Source organism: Urocampus carinirostris, chromosome 1 (genome assembly GCF_059441175.1).
Source record: "Urocampus carinirostris isolate Australia breed hairy pipefish chromosome 1, RoL_Ucar_1.0, whole genome shotgun sequence".
Lineage (NCBI taxonomy): Eukaryota > Metazoa > Chordata > Actinopteri > Syngnathiformes > Syngnathidae > Urocampus > Urocampus carinirostris.
This window is the reverse complement of record NC_142349.1, coordinates 75,577,026-75,595,377: the sequence shown is the minus strand read 5'-3', so window position 1 is coordinate 75,595,377 and position 18,352 is coordinate 75,577,026. Positions and strand designations below refer to the sequence as shown.

The 18,352-nt window shown below is 43.2% G+C and overlaps 2 protein-coding genes across 3 annotated transcripts; both read right to left on the bottom strand.

Moving 5' to 3' along the window:
• Positions 1-966: 966 nt before the first annotated feature.
• On the bottom strand, positions 967-4,643 carry LOC148376953 (uncharacterized). Its single transcript, XM_088351755.1, has 2 exons — positions 4,407-4,643; positions 967-2,420 (listed from the first exon to the last, which is right to left on the bottom strand). The coding sequence occupies exons 1-2, from the start codon at positions 4,477-4,479 to the stop codon at positions 1,078-1,080; spliced, it is 1,416 nt and encodes a 471-aa protein (XP_088207881.1). The 5' UTR covers positions 4,480-4,643; the 3' UTR covers positions 967-1,077.
• A 2,883-nt stretch (positions 4,644-7,526) lies between these two features.
• On the bottom strand, positions 7,527-13,905 carry LOC148376952 (uncharacterized). 2 transcript variants are annotated; one of them, XM_088351580.1, is made up of 3 exons: positions 13,668-13,905; positions 10,896-11,222; positions 7,527-8,102 (listed from the first exon to the last, which is right to left on the bottom strand). In XM_088351580.1, exons 1-3 carry the CDS (start codon positions 13,738-13,740, stop codon positions 8,053-8,055), a joined length of 450 nt encoding a protein of 149 aa, XP_088207706.1. In that variant the 5' UTR covers positions 13,741-13,905; the 3' UTR covers positions 7,527-8,052. The 2 variants fall into 2 exon arrangements, with proteins under 2 accessions (XP_088207706.1, XP_088207698.1); XM_088351572.1 differs by lacking the exon at positions 7,527-8,102 and having other exon boundaries at positions 8,398-11,222.
• Between the last annotated feature and the right edge of the window lie 4,447 nt (positions 13,906-18,352).

The following is an 18,352-nucleotide window of genomic DNA, read 5'->3' as shown; positions in this document are numbered from 1 at the left end:
AAGCCTGCAATCGGCCGAAAAAGATGAATGTCAATAGCAAGTGTGGTTGTCTACGGCATAGAGGAAAGATGTTTTACCATTCTGTATTTGTAAATATTTTATTCTCCTGGATTTACTACACTCACGGATATAAGAGGACCATGGTAGCACATTATTATTGAACACAACGACTTCGGTGAGCTACTCTGGCTATATATTTTCCCTGTATCTTGTTTCAGACTGAACTCAATGTTTCTGTGATAAGCGGTGCAAATAATGGATGGAATGGAGTGTCTATTTTGAAATGAAATAGACTGCCCAAAACATATCAAAGAGTTTTCTTTTCAATTTACATAAAATGCATTTGAGAATATCACAATACATTTTGACATCCATTTTGACAAGATACTTTTAACAAGAGATCGTATATTGTTTTTTTTTTAACGTTTACAATGAATTCAACATATTTTCTTTAGTCTGAATTTTAACCAACATCATCCTTTTTATATATATGAGAAAATATAAATAAAAACAATAATGAGTATAAAAATGGGTACAATTTACCTGCAAATGGATGAGTCACGACATTAGCTTTTCTGCTGGCTTTGATCTCTACAAGGGGAATTAACATTTTAGCACAACAGAAACAAAACAAAAATAAATCCAAAGAGCTTTCCAACATCAATCACATTGCTGTGCATGTTGAGGGATTTGTCAGCTGTGGTTATAATGTTTCAAATGAACTTCTTTTGTGGAGCACCAAAAGATGTGTCTTACCGTTGGCACCTGGCTCTGTAGACTGCCAACAAAACCCCGCCTTCCGGTCACATGTCAAAAGCCAAAACAAACCCTACCCCATACCAGCAGGTGGCACTGTTGGACTCATCATTGCAGAACACTTACCAAAAACTATACACATATTTCAGAAGGAATTTCAATTAAAAAAAAGTTATTATTACACCCGTTACACATGCAATGCAAACAAACTTTTGGGAACACAATCATTTATTAGATACATTTAATCATTCATGTTTTTTGGCCCTTTAAATAAAATTTCCAGGCGAATTTTTGACCACAAACTGAAAAGGCAAAAGGTTTCTAACCAGTGTGGGTTCTCGTGTGTACTTTTAAGCTTTCTTTACGGTTGAATTTTTGACCACAAACTGAGCACACAAAAGGTTTTTCACCAGTGTGGGTTCTGGTGTGGATTTTTAAAGTACCCCTCTCGATAAACCTCTGACCGCAAACTGAGCAGGAATAAGGTTTCTCACCAGTGTGCTTTCTTTTATGTTTATTGAAGCAAGATTTCCAGGTAAATTTTTGACCACAAACTGAGCAGCCGAAAGGTTTTTCACCAGTGTGGGTTCTCGTGTGTACTTTTAAGCTTTCTTTACGGTTGAATTTTTGACCACAAACTGAGCACACAAAAGGTTTTTCACCAGTGTGGGTTCTGGTGTGGATTTTTAAAGTACCCCTCTCGATAAACCTCTGACTGCAAACTGAGCAGGAATAAGGTTTCTCACCGGTGTGCATTCTTTTATGTTTATTTAAGCAAGATTTCCAGGTAAATTTTTGACCACAAACTGAGCAGCCGAATGGTTTTTCACCAGTGTGGGTTCTCGTGTGTACTTTTAAGCTTTCTTTACGGTTGAAGTTTTGACCGCAAACTGAGCAAACAAACGGTTTTTCACCAGTGTGGGTCCTGGTGTGGGTTTTTAAGGTACCCCTCTGGATGAACCTCTGACTGCAAACTGAGCAGGAATAAGGTTTCTCACCGGTGTGCATTCTTGTATGTTTAGTTAAGCAAGATTTCCAGGTAAATTTCTGACCACAAACTGAGCAGGCGAAAGGTTTTTCACCTGTGTGGGTCCTTGCATGCCTTTTTAAGTCTGCTTGATGGGTGAATTTCTTATTACAAACTGAACAAACAGAAGGTTTTTCGCCAGTGTGGATTATGGTGTGGATTTTTAAAGTTCCTTGCTGGGCAAATTTTTGACCACACACTGAGCAAGAAAACGGTTTTTCCCCAGTGTGGACAACGATATGGCGTTTCAGATAAGACTTATATCGAAACGTTTTCTCACAATGCGGACATTCGTGATACGCGTTATCACCTTCCGACGGTTTCTCCCCGTCATCGTGCGCAGAGTCGGACGTGTCATCATCGTCTGTTGTCCCTGGGCTTCTGCTTGGAGACACCGACTCCTTGTTCTCTTCACGTTGATCTTCGGAGGTAAAACGGTCCCCGGTCACGGGAAACTCTCTCAAATCTTCCTCCTTTTTGACGTCGACGGCCTCAAAATCCTCATTTTCCTCTTTTACATGATCGGTCTCCAAACCGTCCTCCTCCTTTTTGACGTCTTCGGGCTCCGAATCCTCTTTTTTGACGGCAGGCAACTTTGTCTCCGGTTGCCAAGGAAGAAGATTCTCTTGACTGACATCTGCAGCACACAAGACACACATTACTTTGGAAAGTCTCTACACCAGGGGTGTCAAAGTCATTTGAACTCGGGGGCCACATGATAGAACAAACATTCTCTTAGGGGGCGGACTAGTAGATTCAAGAGAAAGAAAAAGAGATAGAGAAATAAGAGAAAAAGAAAAACAGAGTGTGGGACAACGAAAGAGAAAGGGAGAAAGAGAAAGACAAAGAGAGAGAAAACAAAAGAGACAAAAAGAGAAATAGTGAGAGAGGGGCAAAGCGAGAGAAAGAAAGAAATCCAAAGAGACATTGGAAGTGAGAAAGAGAGGAGAGAAAGATAGAAGGGGAGAGCAAGAAAAAGAGAGAAAGAAAGATAAGAGAGAGAAAAGGAAAAAAGGAAGAAAGAGCAAAAGGCGTTAAAAAGACACAGAGAAAGAAAGAGACAAAGAGGAACAAAGAAAGAGAAAAAGAGAGACTGAAAGAGATAGATAGATAGATAGATTCAATCCTTTAACGGGCCTGATCTGGCCCGCAGGCCGCCTGTTGGACACTTGTGCTCTACACTCAAATAAAATGATTTTATAACAAATGCATCGCTACAAAAATCCTTTCTGCAACAAAAAATGAATTAAAAAGTTAGAAATGTTTAGATTAGAGAGATAGAGGTCTAGATAGATAGATGTCTAGATAGATGGAGAGATAGATAGATACGTTACGTGGACAAAACAGTCAGATAGTTGAGTCCAACTTCTTACCCCCTTAACATTCCCAAATCTTGCAAAGAAGCAAATACGTGTCGTAGACACGTGCGGATGCGGCGTCCGTACGATGTCACTTAAATGCGTCATTTCAAATATCATTCGGAAGGTTGAAGTCTTGGGATTCAAGAAATGCCAACCATTCCTTAGTTTCAATTTTCTTTTTCGCTCGCAACTTTACTGCGCATATGACAATAAACACTTGGAATTGAGTTGAATTTCAAAATAGACACTCCATTCCATCCATGATCTGCACCGCTTATCACAGAAACATCGAGTTCAGTCTGAAACAAGATACAGGGATAATATATAGCCGGAGTAGCTCACCGAAGGCGTTGTGTTCATAATAATGTGCAGCCAATGTCCTCTTATATCCGTGAGTGTAGTAAATCCAGGAGAATAAAATATTTACAAATACAGTATAGTAAAAAATGCTTTCTGTATGCCGTCAACCACGTGCTATACACATTCATCTTTTTCGGCCAATTGCAGGCTTTGTTTTGCCGCTTCAGCCTATGCCAGCCTGTAAATGATAAAAAGGATCCGCCCCTTGACCTCCGAATAACTTGAGCCAATAGTGATCGATTCAAATGATGATTGACACATTGGTTAGCCAATGAAACGCCGGTATAAAAATCCCAGCATACATTGCAGACGACTTCGCCTTCGGGGGAAAAACGAGTCGGCGGCTGCTGCATTAGTTGCAAGACTTTGCGACTTAATATTGATCCATATATAAGGCGCACTGTATTATAAGGCGCATGGTCAGCTTTTGAAAAAAAAATAAAGGCTTTTAGGTGCGCCTTATAGTGCGGAAAATACGGTATTTAAATAGTGCTACACTGTCAAAAAATAGGTTCATAAGCAAATGTGGGGGTGGGGTATCATGTGGGCTTTTACTCCCCGGGTGGAGTTCAAGAGCCTCATGGCATGAGGAAGAATAGCGTCTCCGTCTCGCGCACTAACAAAGAAATGACGCCATCAACACAAAAAACGTGCCATGTTTGGGAGCATTTGTTGATCGTGATGATTTGTTTGGCATAAGAAAGGAAGAAAAGGAGACGGAGGAGAAAATGATCATGACGACTCAAACACTCATCTTGTGAATGGTTGACTTGGATTTTCACCACTTGAGTTAGAATCCATCTACTAAAAACCGCATCGACAATCTCAAATAGAAAAGTAACAACATGTATTCTAAATGGACTTGATGAAAATAAAAGGTTGAAGAAACCTAAGGGACTAACCTGTTCCGTTCAACACAACTCGTAGCTGCTTGCTAATGCTAACTTGGTTTAACGGTCGACGTTCTCGCTCCATTTCGTCTTGCACTTCCCGAAGCTCCGCTTCAAACTATTCCTTTCCGCCTCTCACACCATTTAGCCAGCCTTAAATCGCACCATTACCTCTTTTACAGGGTTAAAAGTAGTTTTTCCACACGGCTAAAGTAGAATGCTAGCTAGCCTAGAAGGAGCGCGGAGTGACCCGGAAGAGAAAGGAAAGTGGACGGGGTTACGTCTCAACTTCCGGTTTATAACAGTACTCGTCGTTTTCGGTTTTATTTTGTATTTGTTTGGTATATTTCATAAAGCACCTTATAATAACAGCATACTGAATTTGGAAACATAAGTTACGGACTCATTTTTTATTTTTGATTGAATTTCGCATTTATCCATCCCTCCATCCGTTATCTACACCGCTTATCCTCAGTAGGGTCACGGGGGTGCTGGAGCCCGTCCCAGCCAAAAACCGTACCTTGTTTTAAGGCCGTTTTTAGGAATTGAATGTTTCTTTTAAGGCCATTTTTATGTTCATGAATGATCCTTTGATGAATTGAATTATGTCACTCTTCCATACAGTGTCATTTTTCCATTTTTAAAACGTATGGATTAAATATCATGTTGATACATCCGTCCAGCCATCCATTATCTGCACCGCTTATCCTCAGTAGCACAGGTGTCTAAAAGGCGGCCCGCGGGCCAGATCAGGCCCACCAATGGCTTAAATCCGGCCTGCAAGACAACAGTGAGAGAAGTGCAAGAGGAAAATGAGCTGTAGTTTTAAATATTTCTACCAGATGTCACCAAAGCCAGTTAACACTTGCAAAACAATTGTGGTCGTATTTCTCCATTTCTCTCTGACTCACTTCTTTTTTATTTAGATAGATAGATACTTTATTCATCCGCTTTGGGAAATTCACATTTCCAGCAGCATCCCTGAGCTGAGAACAATACAATAATAAAGCCAAAAGAATACAATATACAAATACCCAGTGTGACGTGCAAATGCCCACTGTAGCGTGTTATATAGAGTAACTAAATAGTGCTACACAGAATACATATTGCAATAAGATTCGGTAATATCCAATGTAGGTGGTGTGGTTTAATGTGGGCCTTGACTCTGCCGGGTGGAGTTCAAGAGCCTCATGGCACGAGGAAGAAAAGATCTCTTCAGTCTGTCCGTAGTACAAGACAGTGACAGCAGTCTGTCGCTGAAACTGCTCTTCTGTCTGGAGATAATGCTGTGTAGTGGATGCGATGGATTGTCCACGATTGACCTCAGCTTTTTCAGTGCTCGTCTCTCAGCTACTGTTGTTAGGCTGTCCAGCTCTTTGCCCACAACTGAGCTCGCTTTCCTAGCCAGTTTATTGAGACGAGAGGCATCCTTCTTCTTGACGCTGCCTCCCCGACACGCTGCCGCATAGAAGAGGGCGCTCGCCACTACTGTCTCATAGAATATTTTCAGGAGCTTTTTGCAGATGTTGAAGGAGGCCAGCCTTCTGAGGAAGTAAAGTCGGCTTTGCCCTTTCCTACATAGAGCTTCTGTGTTGGCAGTCCAGTTTCTTGTCCAGCTGCACACCCAGGTATTTGTTGGTCTGGACAAATTCTACACATTCTCCCTTAATGGTTACAGGAACCGGGTGAGTTCTGGTTCTCCTGAAGTCCACCACCATCTCTCTGGTCTCGGTGGTGTTTAGGTGCAGGTGGTTTGCGTCGCTCCATCGGACAAAGTCCTGAATCAATTTCCTGTACTCCTCCTCCTGCCCGTTTCTGATACATCCCACGATCGCAGTGTCGTCGGCAAACTTTTGCACATGGCGGGACTCAGAGTTGTACTTAAAGTCCGACGTATATAGAGTGAATAGGAACGGAGAGAGTACGGTCCCCTGCGGAGATCCTGTGCTGCTAACCACTGTGTCCGATGTACAGCCCCCCTGTTTCACATACTGCGGTCTGCCTGTCAGGTAGTCAGTAATCCATTCTACAAGGTGTGAGCTAACTCCCATCTCTGTCAGTTTCCTACTCAGTAGCAGAGGCTGTATGGTATTGAAGGCACTGGAGAAGTCCAAAAATGTAATCCTCACAGCCCCCTTCGCCCTATCCAGGTGAGAGAGGGATCGGTGTAACATGTATACTATAGCATCCTCCACTCCCACCTTCTCCTGGTAAGCAAATTGCAGTGGGTCGATGGCGTGACAGACCTGTAACCTCAGGTGGTGCAGCAGCAGCCGCTCCATGGTCTTCATCACATGTGATGTCAGGGTGACCGGCCTGAAGTCGTTGAGTTCCTCTGGTCTTGATTTCTTTGGGACTGGGATGATGCAGGATGTTTTCCACAGCTGAGGGACCCTCCCCTGTTCAAGGCTCAGGTTGAAGATGCGCTGTAGAGGGTCTCCCAGCTCAGACGCACAGGCTTTCAGCAGTCGGGGGGATACTCCATCCGGACCAGCTGCCTTGCTGGTTCGTAGCCTTCTCAGCTCTCCACACACCTGGGCTGAAGTTATTTTTAGTGGGGGGATGTCTTCCATGCTAGTGTCCAGAGGGGGAAGGGGAAGGACAGCTGCATTACTCAGGGGTGAGGATGAGGCGGAGTGGTCAAACCTGTTTAAAAAGTTGTTCAACTGGTTGACTCGCCCCACATCTATATCCACAGCCACACCCTGCTTGGTGCTGCAGCCAGTAATTGTTTTCATCCCTTCCCACACCTCCTTCATGTTGTTGTTCTGCAGCTTTTTCTCCAACTTCCTCCTGTACTGCTCCTTCCCTTTCCGGAGCTGGACTTTGAGCTCCTTCTGTACTCGTTCTGGCTCCTGATGATCACCATTTTTAAAGGCCCTCTTCTTTTGGTTCAGAAGGCACTTGATGTCGCTCGTGATCCAGGGCTTGTTGTTGGCATAGCAGCGTACAGTCTTTATAGGAACAACATTGTCCATGCAGAACTTAATGTAGTCAGTAGTGCAGTTTGCCATCTCCTCAATGTCCCCACTGCTGGACCCTAGCAGGACATCCCAGTCCGTACATCCAAAGCAGTCTCTCAGAGCCTGCTCTGCCTTAATGGACCATTTTCTAAATGAGCGTGTGGTTGTTGGTAGCCTCCTCACTTTTGGTTTGTACTGTGGTTTAAGCAGAATGAGGTTGTGGTCTCCTTTTCCAAGGGCAGGCAGTGGTTTAGCGCTGTATGCATTTTTTATATTCGCATACAGAAGGTCAATAGTCCTATTTCCCCTGGTCTTGCAGTTCACATACTGGACGAAAGAGGGCAGTGTCTTATCAAGAGTCACGTGGTTGAAGTCCCCAGAGATTAACATTGCAGCCTCCGGGTGTTGTGTTTGAAGTTTTGCCACCGCGGAGTGGATGACGTCACACGCTACTTCCGCATCAGCGCGTGGTGGGATGTAAACAATGACAGCAATGGCGTGTCCGAACTCTCTGGGCATGTAATAGGGACGAAGACTTACAGCCAAAAGTTCGACATCACGGCAGCAGATAGAAATCTTTGTTTTTACATGCCCGGGGTTACACCACCTCGTGTTCACGTAGATAGCCAGTCCCCCTCCTTTGCGCTTCCCACTGACTTTTGTCCCTCTGTCAGCCCGAACAGCGCAGAAGCCGTTTAGCACGATGGTCGTAAATTGAAGTTGGACAGGATCCCAGGGGACACTCCTTATGAAAGAAAGGGAAGGGACTGTAGGTAAATGCAAAAAGATTGGACCAAGGCAATCATCAAAAACATATTTGCAGCCTAAACTTCATATCAGGTAAGAGAAATCAAACGTTTAAGGTTGTTGCTATCGAGTCCAAATGACTTACTATGCTTGCAAAGTATGTCACGACCAGAACGGACACGGGACCCACTTGCGTAGCGTTTCTCACAAGTTTTATTGGGAAAAGGGAAAGGATTGCACACACGATCCTGTGATCGCTGGTCGCGGGACTTCCGTTTCGAGCGATGGCGGTGTCGGGAACGGAAAAAACAGGTCCGTAAGGTGATCAAAAACAAGTCGAGAGCCAGGAGAGGAGACGTGGTAGGGATCAAAAACGGATCGTTATTCGGGACGGGAGAACAGACGTGATCGAAATCAAAACTGGTTGTAATTCGGGACGGGAGAGCAGACGTTGTCGAGATCATAACAGATCATAGCGGGAGACAAACAGAAGCAAAAAAACGGGACGGACGTTAAAAGGCTTGCCGTGTAAAAACAGAGATTCGCAGACGGACCGAGAAAAGGAGGAGTTCAAATACCGACAGGGGAGCCAATCTGTCACAAAGCTGCAGCTGACGCCACACGGGCGGGGCCAATTGGGCGCCACGGCAACTGCGACAAAGTATCTTGTTATTTTCTTAGCTTCAGCTAAGTATTGGCGTGTCGTCTAAATGCTTACATTAGCTTAGTGTGACTGGTCGTAAATATAAAGAAGCATGTAAAACCGCAATGTACCTGTCCCACCAAAGATCCAGATTCACGCTGGACCGGATGATGAGGTTTTTATTACAGTTTCTGTAGATGCAATGGGTCACAACTCATGATTAGCTTCTCTGCTGGCTTTGATCTCTTTAGCAGCTCGCTCTGTACACTGCCCAAAACATATCAAAGAGCTTTCTTTTCAATGTACATAAAATGCATTTGAGAATTTCACAATACAATTTTACCTCCATTTTGACAAGATACTTTTATCAAGAGATCGTATAGTGTTTTTTTTAACGTTTACAATGAATTCAACATATTTTCTTTAGTCTGAATTTTAACCAACATCATCCTTTTTATATATACGAGAAAATAGAAATAAATACAATAATGAGTATAAAAATGGGTACAATTTAACTGCAAATGGATGAGTCACAACATTAGCTTTTCTGCTGGCTTTGATCTCTACAAGGGGAATTAATATTTTAGTCAAACAGAAACAAAGCAAAAATAAATCCAAACAGCTTGACAATATTAATCACATTACTGTGCATGTTGAAAGATTTGTCAGCTGTGATTATAATGTTTAAAATGAACTTCTTTTGTGGAGCACCAAAAGATGTGTCTTACCGTTGGCAGCTAGCTCTGAAGACTGCCAACAAACCCCGCCTTCCGGTCACATGTCAAAAGCCAAAACAAACCCTACCCCATACCAGCAGGTGGCACTGTTGGACTCATCCTTGCAGGACACTTACCAAAAACTATACACATATTTCAGAAGGAATTTCAATGAAACAAAAGTTATTATTACACCCGTTACACATGCAATGCAAACAAACTTTGGGGAACACAATCATTTATTAGATACATTTAATCATTCATGTTTTTTGGCCCTTTGAGTAAAATTTCCAGGCGAATTTTTGACAACAAACTGAAAAGGCAAAAGGTTTCTAACCTGTGTGGGTTCTTGCATGCCTTTTTAAGTTTGATTTCTTGCTGAATTTTTGACCGCAAACCGAGCACAGAAAAGGTTTTTCACCAGTGTGGGTTCTGGTGTGGATTTCTAAGGTACCCCTCTTGATAAACCTCTGACCGCAAACTGAGCAGGAATAAGGTTTCTCACCGGTGTGCATTCTTGTATGTTTAGTTAAGCAAGATTTCCAGGTAAATTTTTGACCACAAACTGAGCAACCAAAAGGTTTTTCACCAGTGTGGGTTCTCGTGTGTACTTTTAAGCTGTCTTTACGGTTGAAGTTTTGACCGCAAACTGAGCACACAAACGGTTTTTCACCAGTGTGGGTTCTCGTGTGTACTTTTAAGCTTTCTTTACGGTTGAATTTTTGACCACAAGCTGAGCACACAAAAGGTTTTTCACCAGTGTGGGTTCTGGTGTGGATTTTTAAAGTACCCCTCTTGATAAACCTCTGACCGCAAACTGAGCAGGAATAAGGTTTCTCACCACTGTGCATTCTTTTATGTTTATTTAAGCAAGACTTAAAGGTAAATTTTTGACCACAAACTGAGCACACAAACGGTTTTTCACCAGTGTGGGTTCTCGTGTGTACTTTTAAGCTGTCTTTACGGTTGAAGTTTTGACCGCAAACTGAGCACACAAACGGTTTTTCACCAGTGTGGGTTCTGGTGTGGATTTTTAAAGTACCCCTCTCGATAAACCTCTGACCGCAAACTGAGCAGGAATAAGGTTTCTCACCGGTGTGCATTCTTGTATGTTTAGTTAAGCAAGATTTCCAGGTAAATTTTTGACCACAAACTGAGCAGGCGAAAGGTTTTTCACCAGTGTGGGTCCTTGCGTGCCTTTTTAAGTCTGCTTGATGGGTGAATTTCTTATTACAAACTGAACAAACAGAAGGTTTTCCGCCAGTGTGGATTATGGTGTGGATTTTTAAAGTTCCTTGCTGGGCAAATTTTTGACCACACACTGAGCAAGAAAACGGTTTTTCCCCAGTGTGGATAACGATATGGCGCTTCAGATAAGACTTATATCGAAACGTTTTCTCACAATGCGGACATTCGTGATACGCGTTATCACCTTCCGACGGTTTCTCCCCGTCATCGTGCGCAGAGTCGGACGTGTCCTCATCGTCTGTTGTCCCTGGGCTTCTGCTTGGAGACACCGTCTCCTTGTTCTCTTCGCGTTGATCTTCGGAGGTAAAACGGTCCCCGGTCACGGGAAACTCTCTCAAATCTTCCTCCTTTTTGACGTCGACGGCCTCAAAATCCTCATTTTCCTCTTTTACATGATCGGTTTCCAAACCGTCCTCCTCCTTTTTGACGTCTTCGGGCTCCGAATCCTCTTTTTTGACAGCAGGCAACTTTGTCTCCGGTTGCCAAGGAAGAAGATTCTCTTGACTGACATCTGCAGCACACAAGACACACATTACTTTGGAAAGTCTCTACACCAGGGGTGTCAAAGTCATTTGAACTCGGGGGCCACGCGATAGAACAAACATTCTCTCGGGGGGCGGACTAGTAGATTCAAGAGAAAGAAAAAGAGATAGAGAAATAAGAGAAAAAGAAAAACAGAGTGTGGGACAACGAAAGAGAAAGGGAGAAAGAGAAAGACAAAGAGAGAGAAAACAAAAGAGAAATAGTGAGAGAGGGGCAAAGAGAGAGAAAGAAAGAAATCCAAAGAGACATTGAAAGTGAGAAAGAGAGGAGAGAAAAGAGAAGATAAAGATAGAAGGGGAGAGCAAGAAAAAGAGAGAAAGAAAGATAATAGAGAGAAAAGGAAAAAAGGAAGAAAGACACAGAGAAAGAAAGAGACAAAAGTGAACAAAGAAAGAGAAAAAGAGAGACAGAAAGAGATAGATAGAGAGTGAGAGAAAAAGGGAAGAAGAGAGAGAGGAAGAGAGACAAAGAAAGAAATACAACTACAGCGTCTTTGTGAGAGGCAACATCAAGTGAACCATAATTCCTGCAGGTCGTTTTGCTCTTGTGCTTTTCTTTGCGTTGTCTCATGGGCCGGATTCAATCCCTTAACGGGCCTGATCTGGCCCGCAGGCCGCCTGTTGGACACTTGTGCTCTACACTCAAATAAAATGATTTTATAACAAATGCATCGCTACAAAAATCCTTTCTGCAATAAAAAATGAGTTAAAAAGTTAGAAATGTTTAGAACAGAGAGATAGAGGGATAGATGTCTAGAGAGATGGAGAGATAGATAGATAGATACTGTATTCATCCCCGTAGGAAAATCCACACTTCCAGCAGTATCCTTGTGTTGAAAAATAAAAGATATATAATACATAAATACCCAATATAACATGTTGGTATAGAGTACCGTATTTTCCGCACTATAGGGCGCACCGTGTTATAGGGCGCACCCCCCAAAAATAGTTTTTGGTCCTATATCTTCCATACATAAGGCGCACCGGATGATAAGGCGCTACAATGGGAACGTGGACAAAACAGTCAGATGATTCAGTCCAACTGATTCCCCCCTTAACATTCCCAAAGCTTGCAAAGAAGCAAATACGTGTCGAGAACACGTGCGGATGCGGATCCGTAAGATGTCACTCAAATGCGTCATTTCAAATATCATTCGGAAGGTTAAAGTCTTGGGATTCAAGAAATGCCAACCATTCCTTAGTTTCTATTTTCTTTTTTGCTCGCAACTTTACTGTGAATATGACAATAAATACTTGGAATAGAGTTTAATTTAAAAATAGAGACTCCATTCCATCCATTATCTGCACCGCTTATCACAGAAACATCGAGTTCAGTCTGAAACAAGATACAGGGAAAATATATAGCCGGAGTAGCTCACCGAAGTCGTTGTGTTCAATAATAATGTGCAACAGTGGTCCTCTTATATTCGTGAGTGTAGTAAATCCAGGAGAGTAAAATATTTACAAATACAGAATGGTAAAACATGTTTCCTCTATGCCGTAGACAACCACACTTTCTATTGACATTCATCTTTTTCAGCCAATCGCAGGCTTTGTTTTGCAGTGTAAGCCAATGCCAGCCCTTAAATGATAAAAAGGATCCGCCCCCTTGACCTCCGAATAACTTTAGCCAATAGTGATCGATTCAAATGATGATTGACACATTGGTTAGCCAATGAAACGCCGGTATAAAAATCCCAGCATACATTGCAGACGACTTCGCCTTCGGGGGAAAAACGAGTCGGCGGCTGCTGCATTAGATGCAAGACTTTGCGACTTAATGTTGATCCATAAATAAGGCGCACTGTATTATAAGGCGCAGGGTCAGCTTTTGAAAATAATGAAGACTTTTAGGTGCGCCTTATAGTGCGGAAAATACGGTATTTAAATAGTGCTACGCTGTCAAAAAATAGGTTCATAAGCAAATGTGGGGGCGGGGTTTCATGTGGGCTTTTACTCCCCGGGTGGAGTTCAAGAGCCTCATGGCATGAGGAAGAATAGCGTCTCTGTCTCGCACGCTAACATGGAAATGACGCCATCAATGTGAAAAACGTGCCATGATTGGGAGCATTCTAAGACTTATAACATGGGCAAATGGCGGCGCCCTCTGTTGGCTGCGGCTGCATCGGCTCGCTACAACAGGTCAGGTGTATCGACATTTCGTTCTGTGTACATTGTTACACAGAATGACAATACAAGGAAATTATTATTATCATTATTAAAAGGAGACGGAGGAGAAAATGATCATGACGACTCAAACACTCATCTTGTGAAAGGTTAACTTGGATTTTCACCACTTGAGTTAGAATCCATCTACTAAAAACCGCATCGACAATATCAAATAGAAAAGTAACAACATGTGTTCTAAATGGACTTGATGAAAATAAAAGGTTGAAGAAACCTAAGGGACCAACCTGTTCCGTTCAACACAACTCGTAGCTGCTTGCTAATGCTAACTTGGTTTAACGGTCGACGTTCTCGCTCCATTTCGTCTTGCACTTCCCGAAGCTCCGCTTCAAACTATTCCTTTCCGCCTCTCACACCATTTAGCCAGCCTTAAATCGCACCATTACCTCTTTTACAGGGTTAAAAGTAGTTTTTCCACACGGCTAAAGTAGAATGCTAGCTAGCCTAGAAGGAGCGCGGAGTGACCCGGAAGAGAAAGGAAAGTGGACGGGGTTACGTCTCAACTTCCGGTTTATAACAGTACTCGTCGTTTTCGGTTTTATTTTGTATTTGTTTGGTATATTTCATAAAGCACCTTTTAATAACAGCATACTGAATTTGGAAACATAAGTTACGGAGTCATTTTTTATTTTTATTTTTGATAGAATTTCGCATTTATCCATCCCTCCATCCGTTATCTGCACCGCTTATCCTCAGTAGGGTCACGGGGGTGCTGGAGCCCGTCCCAGCCAAAAACCGTACCTTGTTTTTAGGAATTGAATGTTTCTTTTAAGGCCATTTTTTTTGTACATGAATGATCTTTGATGAATTGAATTATGCCACTCTTCCATACAGTGTCATTTTTACATTTTTAAAACGTATGGATTAAATATCATGTTGATACATCCGTCCAGCCATCCATTATCTGCACCGCTTATCCTCAGTAGCACAGGTGTCTAAAAGGCGGCCCGCGGGCCAGATCAGGCCCACCAATGACTTAAATCCGGCCCGCAAGACAACCGTGAGAGAAGTGCAAGAGGAAAATGAGCTGTAGTTTTAGATATTTCTACCAGATGTCACCAAAGCTAGTTAACACTTGCAAAACAATTGTGGTCGTATCTCTCCATTTCTCTCCGACTCACTCTTTTTAATTTATTCCTCCCTCTTTTTCTTTCTCCTGTTCACTCTCTCTTTTTTCTCTTTTCTCTGTTTCTCTCTCACTCTCTAATTCTTTATTTTTCTCTGTCTTGCGCTCTTTCTATTTTCTCTCTCTAATTTACACTTTAATTATCTTTCTTTCTATTTTTCTCTTTCTTTCCCTTTTTCGACCTCTCTCTCTCTCTCTCTCTCTCTCTCTCTCACCTCATTTTGTCTCTTTTTCTCCTGCTGACTCTTTTTCTTTTTGTCATTTCACTTCTCTTATTCTTTTTATCTTTCTCTTTTATCACTTTTTTCTCTCTCTATTCATTTCCCCCTTCTTCTCCATTCATATCTCTATTCGGCTCTCTCTTTTTCTCTCACTGTTACTCTGTCTCCCTGTTCTCCTTATCTGTTTAACGCTCTCTCTTTCCCTCCCTCTCTTTCACTGTCTTTTTCTCCCTCTCTCTTTTTCTTAAACTTACTAGTCCGGCCCCCGTGAGATTTTTTTATAGCATTTGTGGCCCTCAGCTAAAACCAGTTTGACACCCCTGCTTTAGCTGATGCTCAGCGGCAGTAAAAGATCACGGGCGACACTCTTCCATTTTCCAATCCGAGATTTTCATCGGGCAAACATGCAACCCATTAAGCCAGACTAGATTAAGCTGCGCTTATTCAGTAAGCCTGAATGTCTTTTTTTCCAATTTTGGCAATATCCCCATGTCATGAGGCGATCTTGATTAAGTCAAAACAGATAACAACAATTATAGTCAAGTCAAGTCATGTATAACATGTATGCAAGATGTCAGGACCAGAATGGAAACAGGACCCACTCGCGTAACGTTTTTCGTTGATCGCTGGTCGCGGGGAGCAGATCGCGCTGAACGCGGAAGTGGCATTTTTGTGGCGAGTGATGGTGGTGTCGAGAATGGAAAAAATGGGTCAGTAGCCGGGATAGAAGAGCAAAAACGTGATTGGGATCGGAAACAGGTCGAAATCCAGGAGAGGAGAGTAGACGCGGTCGAGATCAAAAACGGATCGTTATTCGGGGCGGGAGAACAGACGTGGTCGAGATCAAAACAGGTCGTAATTTTGGACGGCAGAGAAGACGCGGTCGAGATAAAAAACGGATCGTTATTCGGGACGAAAGAACAGACGTGGTCGAGATCGAAACAGATCGTAGCGGGAGACAAACAGGAGCAAAAAGCGGGACAGGCGAAAAAGGGCTTGCCGTGTAAAAACAGAGATTCGCAGACGGACCGACAAAAGGTGACTGACAGGACAGAGTTTAAATACTGACAGGGAGCCAATCGGACAACAAGCTGCAGCTGGTGCCACACAGGCGGGGCCAATTGGGTGCCATGGCAACTGTGACATTACGGTTCCTGTCAAATTCACCTCAAATCTCAATCCAAGACATCCCCAAAGTAAACTGAATGCTGTTATTGAACCATTGGGAGAATATGGACGCTTTTGCTTTCTTTTGAAAGGGAACACTCTTAACTTTTGTCCCAAACAAGTGCTACGAATATTAAGTCATCGGAGTTGGAACACGCAGAAATAGAAGGTTTTAGTTTCTTTTTGCAATCAATGCCTGCAAAAGAGTGTAACGTGGACATCTTGGCTGGAAAACAGGTGAGACGGTAGCTTGCATTTTACCTGGTACATATTCGAATTTGAACACAATCTGAAAAACATTGTATTTCACACATTTTTCTCAGGGTAGGTTGAAGCATTTCCAAAAGTGCTCATTTGGTAATGACCAGTTTATAACGGTAAAACTTTTGCAAATGTGTATTTCATTTTGGACATTTTCACATACATTGTGAAAGAGTTGTAAACGTTCGCTCTCCACAAGTCAATGAAGGATTCGGCACACTTGCGCGTGAAAATGAATCACGCCTTTAGTTGAGGGTCTCATTTGAATACATTAGGGTCATTCGTATCGATTTAATCAGAATTTCTTGAGCTAAGCGATGTGTCCATCGTCATTTCAATCGGTCACTATTGGCTAAAGTCATTCGTCGATAAAGGAGGCCGGTCCTTTTTAGCATTTCCAGGCGGGTTGTAGACTGCAAAACAAAGCCTGCAATTGGCCCAAAAAGACGTGAATCGCTTTTAGGTTAAGAAAGAGTTCGGAAAAAAATAATTTTCCTAGTATAGCAAAAAGGCAGTTTCTTCTTCTTTGAAAGGGCAGCATTCAATGGTGAGATGTACCTTGACATGCTGGAAAACTAGTTCAAGAAACCGACAGGATGGGGCTTCACCACACTTGAGCCTCAAGGTTAGACAGTTACTGAACAAAACACTGCCGGACGAAAGGATAGGTCGGTCTGGGTAAAATGATCCGGATCCCGTGTCCTGGCCACCCAGATCTCCAGTTCTCACAACCATGTCAAAATTGAAATGATGAGCAGTTGAGTGGTGTAGGCATCTGCGGCACAGTTCTGAGGTCATGGGATGAAATCCAGCTACCAGCCTTCCTGTGCAGAGTTTGCATGTTCTCTCCACGCTTATGTGGGTTTCCTCCCACATCCAAAAACATGCATGTCGGGTTAAATGTTTGGTCGAAATTGTCCCTAGGTGGGAATGAGCCAGTCTGTCTCTGTGATTGGCTGGAAAGCAGTTGCGAGGGTCCCCTTCCCGCTACCCGAACATAGCTGGGATGGGCTCCAGCACTCCCGCGACCCTATTGAGGATAAGCGGTACAGATAATGGGTGGATGTTTATTCATAAACGGGAATTATGGGACTGAACAGACAGCTAGCACCAAGGAACGTCCGTCAATGCAGAGATTCTTTTTGATGGATTGTTTTATCCGTCTGCATTATCGTGAGTTTTGGAGTAAATGTTCTTTAGGGTTGGATTCACTAGACCAGGGGTGGCTAACCTGGTCCTGGAGAGCCGCATGTCCTGCATGTTTTGGAGGTTTCTCTGCTCCAACACAGGTGACTCCGATTTTCAGCTTGTTATTAAGCTTTGTTAACAACCCAGGTGATTGGAATAGAATAGAACAGAATAGAACATAGCTTTATTGCCATTGTTACAACATAGGTTGAATATATTGTGACAACGAAATAGGACGTGGCACTCCAGGTCCACCTTTTACACTGAGGATAAAGGAACAAAGAAGATGTTTGTACTGTCCTTGTTGCAGGCTTTGTTTTCCTCCGGGTGTATGAGGGGGTGAGGGACAGACAGAGATGGCCGGATTCAACTAGATGTTTGATCTTACTGTACACACGGTCAAGTGTTTTTTCCCTGGTTGCTTAGTCCACGTAGTGGATGAATTTGGGAAGTACAGTCGTTAAGCATGCCTGATTAAAGTCGCCGGCGACGATAAAAGCTCCGTCGGGGTGTGCGAGCTGCTCTTTATTGATAGCAGCGGGCAGGAGATGTAACGCTATGCTAACGTTAGCATCCGGTGGAACGTTAACAGCAACCACAATGAGCACAGTTAGCTCTCTCGGTAGATAGAAGGGTCAACACGATACTGCTAGAAACTCTATATCGAGTAAGCAGTGTGTGTCAATGATTCTGCTGTTATTGCAGCGCATGGTCCCACACCTGTTTTTACCGGAGTCTCCGTCTCGGTCGTGCCGGTGGAGCGTGCGTCCTGCGAGTTGGACTGCGGCGTTGGGGAATTCAATTGGAATGACCTGTATCGGAGCAGAGAAACCTCCAAAACACGCAGGACATGCGGCTCTCCGGGATCAGGTCATCCACCCTTGCACTAGACTCTCGCGGATGTAAGGAGACCTTGGTTGCGTACCATCGTGGAATGTGACGGCTGCAA

What these genes read in the sequence shown, in the direction of transcription:
- LOC148376953 (XM_088351755.1), bottom strand. Translation starts at nt 4,479, where the DNA reads ATGGAGCGAGAACGTCGACCGTTAAACCAAGTTAGCATTAGCAAGCAG. An exon ending in AGTTGTGTTGAACGGAACAG is followed by an intron (nt 2,421 to 4,406) that starts GTTAGTCCCTTA and finishes TGTGTGCTGCAG; the next exon opens with ATGTCAGTCAAGAGAATCTT.
- LOC148376952 (XM_088351572.1), bottom strand. Translation starts at nt 13,740, where the DNA reads ATGGAGCGAGAACGTCGACCGTTAAACCAAGTTAGCATTAGCAAGCAG. An exon ending in AGTTGTGTTGAACGGAACAG is followed by an intron (nt 11,223 to 13,667) that starts GTTGGTCCCTTA and finishes TGTGTGCTGCAG; the next exon opens with ATGTCAGTCAAGAGAATCTT.